Below are 14296 nucleotides of genomic sequence, written 5' to 3' on the forward strand. Positions count from 1 at the left end.
GTTGTAATAATATATCTAACGTTTTTGCACCATGGTCGATTAAGCTATAACCATGAATACTCTAATGTGAAATATTATTTTGCACAGTTATGCAAAACTACACAACTGGCCGTGTTTTGCATCTGGTGCCATATAAAGATGTGGAGGCGCATCTTTGTGTGTGGGAGAGAAAGAGCGCTGGATTCTGGCTTCATTTCAGCGCGCAGGTTGACGCTGCTGACGCTGCTCCTCCGCCATCTTCAACTTCCTATTGTTTGCATCAGACTGAGGCTGTCTGCGGTGTGTGTGTGTGAGAGCAGGATCCGCCACCGATTTACCATTAAATATAGTAGATATAGCCTTTTACGTTCGCGGTCGCCCGAGTTCAGCACAAACCATTTGTATGTCATTGGATTAACGAGCTCTCAGGACGCGACCACTAAACCTTGATGATGGATGACGATCAACCCAGAACCTTGTGAGTAGCAGCGGGGCCCGGCTATGTGCTGGAGCGAGAACGGCTCCGTGTAACTACGAAATGTTTCCACGTTGTTGATTCAATTAAAACCTGAAAACCACTGTTATTTTCTTACAAATGGGCGTCTATTTGGCGTTATTAGTTCACAGCGAGTATAGCACCGTTTGTAAATACAGATAAACGTCTTATAATGTTGATTTGAAGGTGAAGTTGTGTTTGATTGAGTCGTATAAATAGACGGAACCGTAACGAGCCTGAAAATGAAACCAGAGGGCTAGCTGTAGCTAATGCTAACGCTTGTCATCATTAGCCAAAGATGCAAACGCAGCTGGCCAGTCATTTCTTCTAAAAACCACACGTTTTCATTGAACTATATGTTTATTCACTGAACTAGTCGTGTTTTATTACTGATAGTCTGGTGTTAGCTCGACCCCCGATGAAGGGACTCATGTGTAGTCCTGTTAGTAGCCGTCTCTCTCTCTCTCTCTCAGCTAGCATGAGGCCCGTCTGACCGGCTAGCCTGATCTGGAGCTAGCTGGCAGACGAGCCACGTCAACGCTCAGAGAGAGACGGCCCGGGACAGCTCCACTAACACTAACCATACCCCAGCTGTCTGTGTAAAATTAACCCTATCCCCAATGATATGTAGTCCACTAATCATTGCTGTTTTTATGTAAATATGATGAATTGTTGTGGGTTGTAGCTAGCCCGGTTAACTAGCCTTTGTTTGCATGCTACTTCCTGTTTGACAAAGACTCAATGCCTCCATCTCTCTCTCCTTGTGTGCAGGTATGTGGGGAATCTGTCCAGGGATGTCACCGAGCCCCTCATCCTGCAGGTCTTCACACAGATAGGACCCTGCAAGAGCTGTAAAATGATAGTTGATGTGAGTATGATCCTCTCTGGTATATTATATTGTTTCACTCTAGGACAGGGCATTCAACGGTGTCCTGAGAGGTGGTGATGCTGCTGGTGAAAGACTCAATCCATTTGTGTTTGATATTGATTGAACTCTCCCAGTCTATTATATCATGCCTGACACTCCAAACTACAGTAGGTGGCTCTTGTCATCTGCAGTGATTCAATTGTCACACTTTGCTGTGGACTTAATATCAGTCTTGTTTTCCCGTTGACAGACGGCTGGAAATGATCCGTACTGCTTTGTGGAGTTCTATGACCACAGGCATGCTGCTGCCTCACTGGCAGCCATGAATGGAAGGAAAATAATGGGTAAGGTAAGCTATCGTGTCTAAAGGGTGAGTGGGAACGGGTGGGCTTTGGGTGTGCGGGAATTTAGGTTGTGTGCCTTCTGGAAAAAAAATAGTGGACTGCTAGCATTTATATTCCATTAATTTGAAAGATTAGTTAGATTAGATTCTACAAGTTCCCAGAAGCAGATTAGATTAGTTTTCCAACTGAGAAGTGGAAGCTGCTGGAGCAAGGGTCCAAATGAGATCTTGAACATTTCAAGGCGTTACTACTCCCAGGAAAGGTTATCTCTCTGTTGGTGTAATTGGTTCCATTAGGACCTCTTAAACCCAATGGTCTTGAAATATATGAAGCTGTGGCGTGTTAGGTGTGGAGGAATGTTGTCGTCATGTGGCTTGAGTGTGTCAAGCAAAGTGAGGTTTGGGAAGAAAACAATAATGACAGAAATATAAATCAAGGAGACACTGAACAAGCCTGTGCTTGTCAATAAGGTCTTCAAGACCATGTAAGCTGCATTGCAAAGATGGCAAAACAAAAAGCCTGGGAGGAGCTGTATAACGTAGGGTTATCCAGAACAATGGAGCAAATCATTAACATTTTAATTTGCAACATTTAAAAGACCACAGGGCCTTATAAAAGAATATTAAAATTGTGCCGTGTGGCTTAATAATGAGTTTAGTTTCTGGATTCAATGCGCTGACATAAACTGGAAAATTAAACGACTGAGTGCGCTGAACTGTGCAACCGCACAAGGTGAAGTGCATTTCATTGGCAACAACTGCAGACGATTTTTGTAACTTTCACTAATATCTGCGTTTGTTGTTATTGGCGTAGGCCTCCCATTAATTGTGTTTCAACATGGCATCGAAACCCCCTTCGTATCAAATCGTGGAAAAGACAGAGAAAGAAATACCAGCATCCAGTTATAAAATAGTTTGGTTCTCAAGTGGTAGGCCAGTTGCAGTTTATTTTCTGTTAGACGATTTGATACAAGATTAATTTTCTTGCACCATGTCATACACAGGACAGAAGTGAGTGATGAGGCACCATATCTCATTAGATTGAAATTCTATCATACACCGATCAGCCATAACATTAGGACAGCACGGGCACCCTGGCCGGTCTGCGGCTACGCAGCCCCATACGCAACAAACCGCGATGCACTGTGTGTTCTGACACCTTTCTATCGGAACCAGCATTAACTTTTACATCAATTTGAGCTCCAGTAGCTCTTCTATTGGATCAGACAACACGGGCCAGCCTTCGCTCCCCACGTGCATCAATGAGCCTCGGGTCTAACCCTGTCGCCGGTTCACCGGTTCCTGACCACTGCAGACCGGGAACATCCCACAAGAGCTGCAGTTCTGGAGATGCTCTGACCCGATCGTCTAGCCATCACAATTTGGCCCTCGTCAAAGTTGCTCATATCCTTACGCTTGCCCATTCCAACACAAAGTTCAAAGTTCAAAATGTTCACTTGCCGTCTAATATATCACCCCCCCAACCCCCCCACCCCCCACCTGTCAGTGGTCTTAATGTTATGGCTGATCGGTGTATATACTATTATAGTGGAGCTAAGCAGGTTTTACTGTAAATGATATAAACATACCCCACCTGGCCTGTTCTTTCTCTGCCCCACTCCGCAGGAGGTCAAAGTCAACTGGGCCACGACGCCAACCAGCCAGAAAAAAGACACAAGTAGTAAGTACAAGTGCTTGTCAGTGGGGATACTTCATGGCATTAATACACTGGAAACATCTGATAATGATAATGATAATGTTAGAGTTTGAAAATCACTGGGAAAGATTTTCATTGCATATATGCTTACATATTTTCATGTAGTGGTAGTCACTTCATTCACTCGTCTGGAATGTAACATATGTCTAAACTATGTCGTCCCCCCCCCCGAATATAGATCACTTTCATGTCTTCGTTGGAGACCTCAGCCCAGAAATAACTACAGAAGACGTCAAAGCTGCCTTCGGTCCATTTGGCAGGATATCGTAAGTATCAAGATTTACTGACAAAGGGTTAACTAGGGATGTCACGAGAACCGATACTTCGGTATAGGGCTGTCAAAGTTAACAAGATAATAACACATTAAAGCAAATTAGTTTTGTCGGCATTAATTTATTTTAAGGCATTAACACAATCGGAGGTTGTAGCGGGCTCAGTTTTAAAGGTAGAGTGAAGATGTCATACTGGCTTGTCGCCAAGGAGGTTGAATAACGCTCCTAACTTTCGCTACATTTTGGCGAAGAAAACTGTCATGGCCATTTTCAAAGGGGTCCCTTGACCTCTGACCTCCGGATATGTGAATGAAAATGGGTTCTATGGGTACCCACGAGTCTCCCCTTTACAGACATGCCCACTTTATGATAATCACATGCAGTTTGGGGCAAGTCATAGTCAAGTCAGCACACTGACAGCTGTTGTTGCCTGTTGGGCTGCAGTTTGCCATGTTATGATTTGAGCATATTTTTTTATGCTAAATGCAGTACCTGTGAGGGTTTCTGGACAATATCTGTCATTGTTTTGTGTTGGTAATTGATTTCCAATAATAAATATATACATACATTCACAGAAAGCAAGCATATTTGCCCACTCCCATGTTGATAAGAGTATTAAATACTTGACAAATCTCCTTTGTAAGATACATTTAAAAATCTAAATAATATGCGATTGATTTGCGATTAATCGCGATTAACTATGGACAATCATGCGATTAATCGCAATTAAATATTTTAATCGATTGACAGCCCTACTTTGGCACCAAGTCGATGCCAAACTTCGGAAAACACGACGGTACTCGTCTTTCTACAGTATATCACATTCGTATACTGCCACGGCTCGACACCAACGACGTCCTGTCGCCCCTGGGAAGATAGAAAATGTGTTCCGGACGCATTAAACTCACTATCGATGTGTCTGGGGGGACAAATTCAACACGGTGCGTTCAGGCTCTGTTCAGTAAAACTTTGTAATGGGCTATGGTAAATTCTAACATCATCATGATGTGTTCGAATGTAATCTTGTAAGATGTAATTTTTGGTGAGAAACTTGAATAAATCCAGTTGTTGGAAGGAAATGTCTTCACAGAAATATAAAATAGATAACAGAGAGGGAATTCTGACCCGTTTAGCTTCCTAACAAAAAACAGTATGCAGACGGTAATACAGGAGTGTGTATGGAAGTACATGGGATTTATTGTTTTACTTTTGTTCATCGACTATTACATTTCTGGTATCGTGACATCCCTAGGATTGACAGAATAAAATGAGAGGAAAGTATTGTTAGACTAAACCTTTATTGTTTTACACTTTTATTACCGTCAAGCTGTGTGTTGTGCTGCATGTTTTTAATGTACTCCTTTTGGTGTGTTTGTCCACAGAGATGCTCGTGTTGTGAAAGATATGGCTACAGGGAAATCTAAAGGCTATGGCTTTGTGTCTTTCTTCAACAAATGGGTTAGTACAGAGACATTACTGACCACATGATTAACCTCACGTTCATCCTGATGTTATTGGTGGGGATCTCTCTTGTTATCTTAAAAATTGAGGACAGTCTTTGAACATTACTGTGTTCTGTGCTCGTAAAGGGGTGTAGCTTATATTTCACGTTATTAGACTTCAGCTCGATGGAATAACCGGTTCCTTTCTCCGTTCCAGGATGCAGAGAACGCCATTCAGCAGATGGGCGGTCAGTGGTTAGGAGGCAGACAGATTCGAACTAACTGGGCCACAAGAAAGCCCCCCGCCCCAAAGACCACCTATGAAAGTGCGTTGTCATGAATGTGCATGTTCTGCTTGTTTACACAGGATGTTGTAGTCATGTATTAACAGTAGAATGTCTCTTGTCTCCCCCTGGCAGATAACTCAAAGCACCTATCCTTTGATGAAGTAGTGAATCAGTCCAGCCCCAGTAACTGCACTGTGTACTGTGGTGGAGTCAGCACAGGACTGACAGGTAATGAATACTATTAGTGCCATTGCTACCACTAGTATGATACTGATAGCAGTAGTATCAGTTAAATACAGCAAAGAGTTCAACGAGATATAATAAGTAAAACAGCAAGTTGTTTATCGACGAAAGCCAGTGACACTACTTTAAAGCCCAGACACACCAAAATGACATCACGGAACTAGCGTCGACGAATGCCGATTGTTGCGTTGCCTCACGTCGCCTTTGTCTTGGCCAAAAAGTTGCACTTGAAAACACTGCAAAGACTACAGCCAATGGCCAACTACTGTGTACGTTATGCGACAAGCGTGAGAGGGAATAACTCCATACCAGCAGGGTGGCGGCAGTCTGTATTCAAATTTGTCTTTCAAAAAGGGAAACCGGAAGACCGAGGACGGTGGATATACGTGCCGTTGTTATGATACGTATATGAAATAAAGCGGCGTTTCCAGACCATTTTCACACCACTCACTCACCACCTAGCTCCATTCCAGATGGCCACGTCGTTGTGAAAATATCCGTGTACTGGAATGATCAGATGAACGTCGAAAAATGAGAAGAGCCTTCTGTGTGTGCCCTCTTGACTTTGCTCATCGGCTTGCTTTCCTCACTTCCATTTCTCTTCTCGTGCACCGATTTGCGTAAGCTGAACAGCCAATCAGAGTAATTTCTCTCACCGACGGGCTCCGCCGCCTGTTCAGCATGCTCAATCGTCTGTAAAGCCGCAGACTAGTGCCAACGGCGCTGTACGCACCGTGAACACTAGGGCAACAGATGCTAACCGATTGCCCGACATTGGCTGATCGTCGGCCTGGTGCGTCAGGGCCTTTTAAAGGTTGACTCCTTCTGCGTTCTTTTCCGGGTCTTTCAAATGGAAAATCCCACTCAACCGTTAGCAAAAAGCAGGGACGTAGGTTACAGCACTGATGCACAGAAGCTAAACAATGTACTGCTGTGGACGGGGGGCAGCAGATAAATGTATTTTAGCCACCTAAAAAAGGTCAGTCGGTTTAAGTGTACGTCATATTTAGAATATTTTCACTTCTTCACCTCGCCGTCAGACAGCCCTTTCCAACGGGGAACTGAACCCGTCAAATCCATCAATGCTCACTTCAAAGCCACCAGACTCCATTTACAAAAACAGTCATTTTAACTCGCAGATCGTGGGCGTTGCTGGTCTTTTGCTGCCTCAGTGGGTTAGATATTTTGTGTTATTGTGTGACTTTTGGATCAGAACTAACGTGGCCTCCACAGCAGTACATTGCTTAGCCGCCCTGCCAGTACTCCCGTCTGCTTCTCCAAACTAGGAGCGCGCGGACCACCATCTAAGTTACTGTACGTCACATTAATACACTGACTATAAGGATGTATTTATACTGTACATAAATCAACGTCATCATGCAGAAACCTACGTCTGGTCATGTGGGAAAACGTTTCAGGATGAGCTAGTGAAAATAACAATTTGATGCTAAAACGTACCCAAATTTTAATTTTTGGATTTAAATACTTAAGGAACACCACTGGGAAGCTACAGAATGATTAAAAAAAACAAAACCCAATAATTATCCAACATTCTTTCAATGAGGATAAAACCAACAATAAATTGATCCCACTAACAGGTATAATCTGTGTAGCCACATTTGTGAACTATATCACTCTCAGCTTGTCAAACTAACAAAGCAAAAATCCAAATGGCATCCCAGAGCATGCTCAGAGATGCTGTGTTTTGAATCCAGAGATTGAAAATGGAGTCAGGGTTGTTTGAGAATAAACTTCACAGGCTGTGTTCATCAGCGTGTTACTTTGTCTCTTTATGAAGAGTTTTTGTATGACGATGGAGTTCTGTGGAGTTCTGCAGACAGAAACTATATCAAGCCGGCTACGCAGACCCTTCTCGGTAGCAGGATTCATTCGTGGGGGATTTTTGGTCTTTTCAGGGGAATTGTTGATTATAATGAAAAGATAAAGTAATGCCCGTGTTATCTATTTATTAGTCATTACAAAATTTTAGTCGAGTTCATTGTGCTCAGTGAGGTCATTCTAAAGCCCCCGCGGTGTTATCAGCTAAACTGTGACCGGCCCATGAATTAAACTTACAACCTCTGAGAGACTCATATCTGAGGATGTTGCAACGTTACTCCTGCAGCAAATGTTTTTATGACGCATGAATTCACATTGAAACGATATCTGACGTTCCCTTTTCTGTTTGGCTTTCAGAGCAACTGATGAGACAGACTTTCTCTCCCTTTGGACAAATCATGGAAATCAGAGTTTTCCCAGACAAAGGCTATTCATTTGTGAGGTATGTCGACATTTCATATGTACTTCCCCTTTTTCTTTTTCAAAGTATGATGCACTAGTTCCTGATCCTGGTCCTCAGCAATCCAGGGTCCTGCTGATTGTTATTCTAGCCATATAATCAAGGACTGCTGCTTTGGATGTAGGGAGAATATCGTTTTCTACAAGGTAGGAGAAAACCCTGCAGCGCTCTGGACACTGAGGACCTTTGATTGAGAACCACTGAAATAACATGTTTTTAATTCTATAAGCAGCATTGGTTTGATCCACATACAGGTTTTGGCTCCTGTTTTCTGGTGGCAGGAATCATTTAAATGATATTACTAAGATAAAATCCCTGCTAGATGCTTACATTGTAGAATTAATTGTTCAGTATATTTCACGAGTGACTACATAGTCTTTCTAATAAATATTTGTCCTCGTTCTCACAGTTTGCTAACAGTGCTCAGTACATATCTATGAAATCAGCGTGCCCTTAGTCTCCCTCTCCCTCTGTTTTTTGTCCAGGTTTAACTCCCATGAGTCAGCAGCCCATGCCATTGTGTCAGTGAATGGCACCTCAATAGAGGGCCACATAGTCAAATGCTACTGGGGTAAAGAGACCCCGGACATGATGAACCCGATGCAGCAGATGCCTCTGCCCCAGGTAAGGACACCATGTACTGTACACACGCTGTATAAAGAAAGCCACTAGTCGCTGTCCTATTAGAAGCTTGAATGACTGCTGTGTATCCTGAGTCTGCAGAACTTCAGTCCATTTGAAACCATAAACCAGGAAGTGTTTAACCTCATAATGACAAGAGTTTTAACAAGCATTTTGCCGCCTTCATTTAATTTAATTTCATGTTGAAGGGAGATATGAGCTTTACATAAAGCAGGCCGTGATTATTCAATTCAGTCAGGGAGAAATTAGTGCATGTGTTTTGAACTTAAAACTCCGCTCCTCCCACTGACGTACTCAGGGGAAATGGACCCTTTGTTCTGGCTGAAGTCTCAATCATTGCATCACTTGGTGACCTAGTGTTTGTCCAGTCAGGTTCTCAGCAGGAAAATAACGTCATGAAATGTCCATGTATGGATAAACCCCAGACTGGCATGTGAAAGGTCTATGTATTTATTATTTATGTTTTAGAGGAAGTACTGGTAAATTCAGAAGAAAACTACTTGTATTTGAGCATTTTTCTTATCTCATTTTTCTGGAATCTTATCAGTGATTTGGGGTTGTATTCTTTTTTTTTTTTTTTATTATTCTTTCTACTACGCACCTTTTTTTTTTTAGCCTCGCTCCTGGTCGAGAATTATAATAATATAATTGTGAATATTATATAAACATACATAGGCCTATACTGTATAAAAGGCTATACTAATATGTATAATATTAAATATAAATATGATATAGTATAGTTAGGGCTAAAATATTTAATTGCGATTACTCTCATGATTGTCCATGATTAATCGCGATAAATCACACATTTGTTATCTGTTCAAAATGTACTTTGAAAAGGAGATTTGTCAAGTATTTAATACTCTTATCAACATGGGAGTGTGCAAATATGCTGCTTTATGCAAATGTATGCATATATTTATTATTGGAAATCATTTAACAACACAAAACACTGACAACTGTTGTCCAGAAACCCTCACAGGTACTGCATTTAGCATGCAGCCCAACAGGCAACAACAGCTGTCAGTGTGTCAGTGTGCTGACTTGCCCCCAAACTGCATGTGATTATCATAAAGTGGGCATGTCTGTAAAGGGGAGACTCGTGGGTAACCATAGAACCCATTTACATTCACATATCTGGAGGTCAGAGTTCAAGGGACCCCTTTTAAAAATGGCCATGCCAGTTTTTCCTCGCCAACATTTAGTGTATGTTTGGAACGTTATTTAACCTCCTGCACAACAACCTAGTATGACATGGATTGTTTTCTAGGTTCATATGATAGCAGTATCTTCACTCTAACTTTAAAACTGAGCTTGCTACAACCTCAGAGAGATTAAGTTAAAGAAATGAGTGGCATTAAAACTAATTTGCATTAACTTTGTCAACACTAAATAGTATGTGCAATAATAGATATAATAATGATGTATGATATTTGTAATATAAGAGGACGCTATGCAGATCCTTGACATCATATCCACGGGATAATGTCAGTAAATTTGAGTAAAATACAAGCTTTGCTTATCCCGTGCGAATGCTCTGCACAAAATCACATGATGGTAATATTAGTCCCGTGCAAATAAGGCTATGGAGGAAGTGTGTGTGTGTTATTGTTATTTTTTTTTTTACTGTTTTAAACCATACTCGTTGTACTCGACTCTACAGCAGAACAAGATGAGCTTCCCTGCGGCGGCCCAGCCCTACGGCCAGTGGGGCCAGTGGTACGGCAACGGGCCCCAGATCAGCCAGTACGTCCCCAATGGGTGGCAGGTCCCCACCTATAATGTCTACGGCCAGGCTTGGAACCAACAGGGCTTCAAGTAAGTAGCACGCTGTGCACAGGGCTCCCCTTCACCGCCTCCTTCTACTCCAGCACACCACCAGAGTGCCCCCCCTTCAAGACCTGGGGCAGCGAGAGCCAGCTCTGGCCACAGGAGGGAGCCATGACCTCCCTCCCTACACCCCCACATCCTGTCTCCTCCCCCTCGCCAGCCTCTCACCTTACTCATCTCCAGAAGATTGAGAAATAAGCACACACTCATACACACACACAGAACAATCTGAACTTTAATTTCCATGTTTCAGTGTGTCATAACTGCTCACTGTGCAACAACACATCCTAATAACTGAAGAGTTTTGTTCCAAAAATGTTTCTGTCACCTGAATTCTAGCGTTTTAACAGTTCCAAACTGTAGTCTGTTCCAAAAAATGATTGTAAGAAAACTGCCTTAAACAATTATTTGAATTCCAACACATTTAAAAGATAACTGACTAAAGTGACTGAACAAGATGAATGCTTAAAAGCCCAGAACAAAAATTTCCACTCGCTGTCCACAGCTGACAGGACGGTTTGTCGATGAAGAATTCATTTCCCTTTTTTTGTACGATCACCTACTGTGTGTAAGGACTGTGCTCTTTAAGGCTGTCCAGTTGTTTTTTGTATGTCTACATTCATGTCATAGCTTTTTACTTTATTTTCCTTTTTTGTTGATTTCATTGATCTATTTCTACATATATCTGAGGATTTGATCTGTATATGAATGTCAGTAGGACATGTTAAATATCTTTTTGTAGCTTGTTATCAAAATTTTGTTTTTATTGAGACAGCCTATGTGCAGTGACGTTTTGTGGACCCAAGAAAAATAAAGGAGAGGCCATAATGTTGTTGACAGTCTAAAATTCTTGGTGACCAGCTGTATAAATAGGCTCTGTACAAAGGTGTGAGGGAATGAAAGCAGTGACTGTGATTGTCGAATGTACAGTAAATGCACAATTCCAGAGAAAGAGGCTAGGCCTTTCTTCTTGACTTGAAATTTGAAGAGAATATTTTATCCTGTATAAGCTTGTCTTATCTCCACACTGAACTTTAGAATTTAGCTTACGTGATTCATAAAGACTTCAAATACAACATGTGAATTAGGTGAGCATTCCTTTCGTTGTTATACTTTGTGGCCAAACGTAGAAGTGTTGCAAGAGATAAACCACACTGTCTACAGTGTGGTTTATCTGTGTGTGACGGCTGCTTACAGCTGTTGGATGTTCCTGGTTATCAGCAGTTGGGAGGGGGGGGTAGAAAGGAATATTTAGCTCGCTGCGCTTTAGCCTCTATGCTCTTTGTCTGCTTGTCCACCCATGTTTAATCAAATCACCTTTAGCCCCTCCAAAGAGCCCTCCACTTCCTGTTTTTTCCCCCCCCGTTTTTCTTTTTGCTAGCTTGATTTTTTGCCCAGCCTGCCTCACCCTCACAACCTCTGATAACTCTGTTTACCTTCTTGTTCTCATTCTAGCCTGTCCAGATTCTAGTAGCTCTAATATAAACCGTCCCTTTGGCTCCCTTTCGCCTTGTCTCTTCTAACCTGCTGGCATTTTGTCTTTCTGTCTCCCCCCTCTCTCTCTCCCTCTCTCTCTCTCTCTCTCTCTCTCTCTCTCTCTCTCTCTCTCTCTCTCTCTTTACCTCGTTTTTTGCAGTCACTTACCGGCCAGTGCTGGGTGGACTGGCATGAGCGCCATCAGTAACGGTGGGGTTATGGAGCCTACACAGGGATTGAATGGGAGTATGCTAGCCAACCAGCCCGGTATGGGAGCCGCAGGATACCCCACACACTGATAAGTGGGCAGGGTGGGAGATTTGTCAACCATCAGCCTCTTATTGGCTGTACGGTGCCCCGCGGGGCTGTGTAACACCGCCTCCATTTGTGGCAGGACTAAGACTTTTACTTGGGATGTGGAACCTAATGGGAAGGTTGACGTCTATAGGAGATGTAAATGGGATTTCATGGGGGGGTTGAGTTAACGGGAGCCAGGGAGGAGCGATTTGACCCACACAGGTATTTACACTCTTTGTGGTAGGCAAGACTGGCCATGAACCAGGGCTCTTACCATTTTTAAGTTAACTGTAAATGAGTATAAAACTGTAAAGGAGAAACTTTTGGATTTTTTTTTTTTCGGGTTTTACAAATTGCTTCCATTTTCACATCTTTCCTCTCAGACAGCCACCGAGAGGTTTTTTTCTTTTTTCTTTTTTCTTTTTTTTTTTTAAAGAAACTTAAAGTCTGAGACGTGCTAAGTTATGAACCTTAGTTATTATTTGAGGAATGGAAATCTGTTTAATTTGTTCTCATTTTCTCTTGGATTAAAATCAATTGCAGGGATTGTTGCCACTGCTGTTTCTCTGTAAGGGCAGATAAATATTGCACAGTTTTTTCCTCTCTTGTACTTGGGACAAATTTGACTACCAAGAGCGTTTTCCTTTTTTTTTGCATTCCATTTCTCCTCCATATCTTTCGGACAGCCTCAAATCTTTTCGCCACATGTAAATAATCATTAATTCATTTGAAACGATGTAAGTAAAATGCTACTGTTAACTGTGGGTGCTTGCTTTCTTTTTTGTTTTGATAACTTGACAGTTAACTCCAACATTGTACGTAGCAGAGTGGCACTATCTAATGTGACACTGGCACGGTGCAACACGATTCTTCCATGCAGGGATAAAACAGCATTGCCATGCAGTGCAATACTTAAAATTTAACACAATTCAAATGTTAAAGGGTGAACATGTTTGACACTTCGGATGGTTTTTAAATATCTATTGAAACGCCAGTATTTTATATCAAAAATCTGAGTGGATTCAACCTTTACACTTGCTCTTTTTGCCAGAGAAATGGGGAGGCCTACATTGTAACTGTTGCCTTATAGAGCTGGTTTCTTTTAGCTGACAAGATCCTCTTTTTAATTAGGCAGTGCCTACGGACATTTTCAGACCCTTTTGTTTAGAAAGGTGTTAGCCCTGAGAACTGATGACTCTGCTACTGTAATCAATGTTTTCTTGCTTTGTCCAATTAAAATGCTAATGCACATAAACCACACTATGTGTTTGTTTTCCTTCTTCTCATGGAGCACTTGTTATTCTAGGAGACATTTATGAAGCTTTATTCAGGAACTGATTTTGAAAACTTTAACGTGAAAATATATAACCGGATTGTTATTTCTGCTTTAAAAGGTTTTGTTGTGTGAAATGTTTTGCCGTGAAGACCTCAAAAGTTAAAAGTGGTCTATACGTTTTGAGGCAACCATGTTTATCACTCTACTAAACTTAAAACTGTTTAAAGGTCCCATATTGTAAAAAAAAAAGTGTGATTTTCATGTCTTTTATATTATAAAGCAGGTTTAAGTGCTATATAAATACTGTTAAACTATCAAAACGCTCAATATACGGAGAAATGCACACAGCCAGTATTCAGAAATTGTGTGTTTGAAACAAGCCGATTTCTGTCCATTTGTGATGTCACAAATATACGATATTTAGACCATTACACGGTTTTAAATGTAAACATTCTAAATGTGTCCCAGGCTCTTTCCCATTAGTGCTCGACTCCTCGACTCCTCCGCTCGCGTCTTAGTCCCGCCCACGGGAGATGCGAACGGAGGAGGCGAGGAAAAGACTCGAGGAGAGAGGAAACGAGGAAATATGTTTTTAGAGACATGAGACGTCGTTTCCTCTGAAGCGTCACGTGAAGCGACGTCCGTTTCTGATGACAGCAGCAGCTGATCACAGCTGGATCAGCTGTCAGTCAGCTCTAACAGCTGTTTATGTCTGAACTGATCTAATACTAATAAAGAAACAGAGTTATCAGAGCAGCCGTGTTTTCTCTCTGTTTAACAAACACCTGCACATGAATAACGGCTGCAGTCTGTATTTCATATTGTGGAC

The 14296-nt window shown here is 41.9% G+C and overlaps 1 protein-coding gene and 1 long non-coding RNA gene across 2 annotated transcripts; one reads left to right on the top strand and one right to left on the bottom strand.

The window, feature by feature from the left end:
- Nucleotides 1-231: 231 nt before the first annotated feature.
- LOC141768823 (cytotoxic granule associated RNA binding protein TIA1-like) lies at nt 232-13451 on the top strand. The gene is made up of 12 exons (XM_074637218.1): nt 232-457; nt 1247-1343; nt 1594-1692; nt 3313-3367; nt 3582-3669; nt 5058-5133; nt 5335-5443; nt 5537-5632; nt 7844-7928; nt 8432-8570; nt 10252-10406; nt 12055-13451. Exons 1-12 carry the CDS (start codon nt 429-431, stop codon nt 12191-12193), a joined length of 1167 nt encoding a protein of 388 aa, XP_074493319.1. The 5' UTR covers nt 232-428; the 3' UTR covers nt 12194-13451.
- Nucleotides 11779-12145, bottom strand: LOC141768825 (uncharacterized). The gene is made up of 2 exons (XR_012594221.1): nt 12041-12145; nt 11779-12010 (listed from the first exon to the last, which is right to left on the bottom strand). It is a non-coding gene; the product is annotated as an uncharacterized LOC141768825 (long non-coding RNA).
- Nucleotides 13452-14296: the final 845 nt, after the last annotated feature.

This window comes from Sebastes fasciatus, chromosome 6, assembly GCF_043250625.1.
Source record: "Sebastes fasciatus isolate fSebFas1 chromosome 6, fSebFas1.pri, whole genome shotgun sequence".
Lineage (NCBI taxonomy): Eukaryota > Metazoa > Chordata > Actinopteri > Perciformes > Sebastidae > Sebastes > Sebastes fasciatus.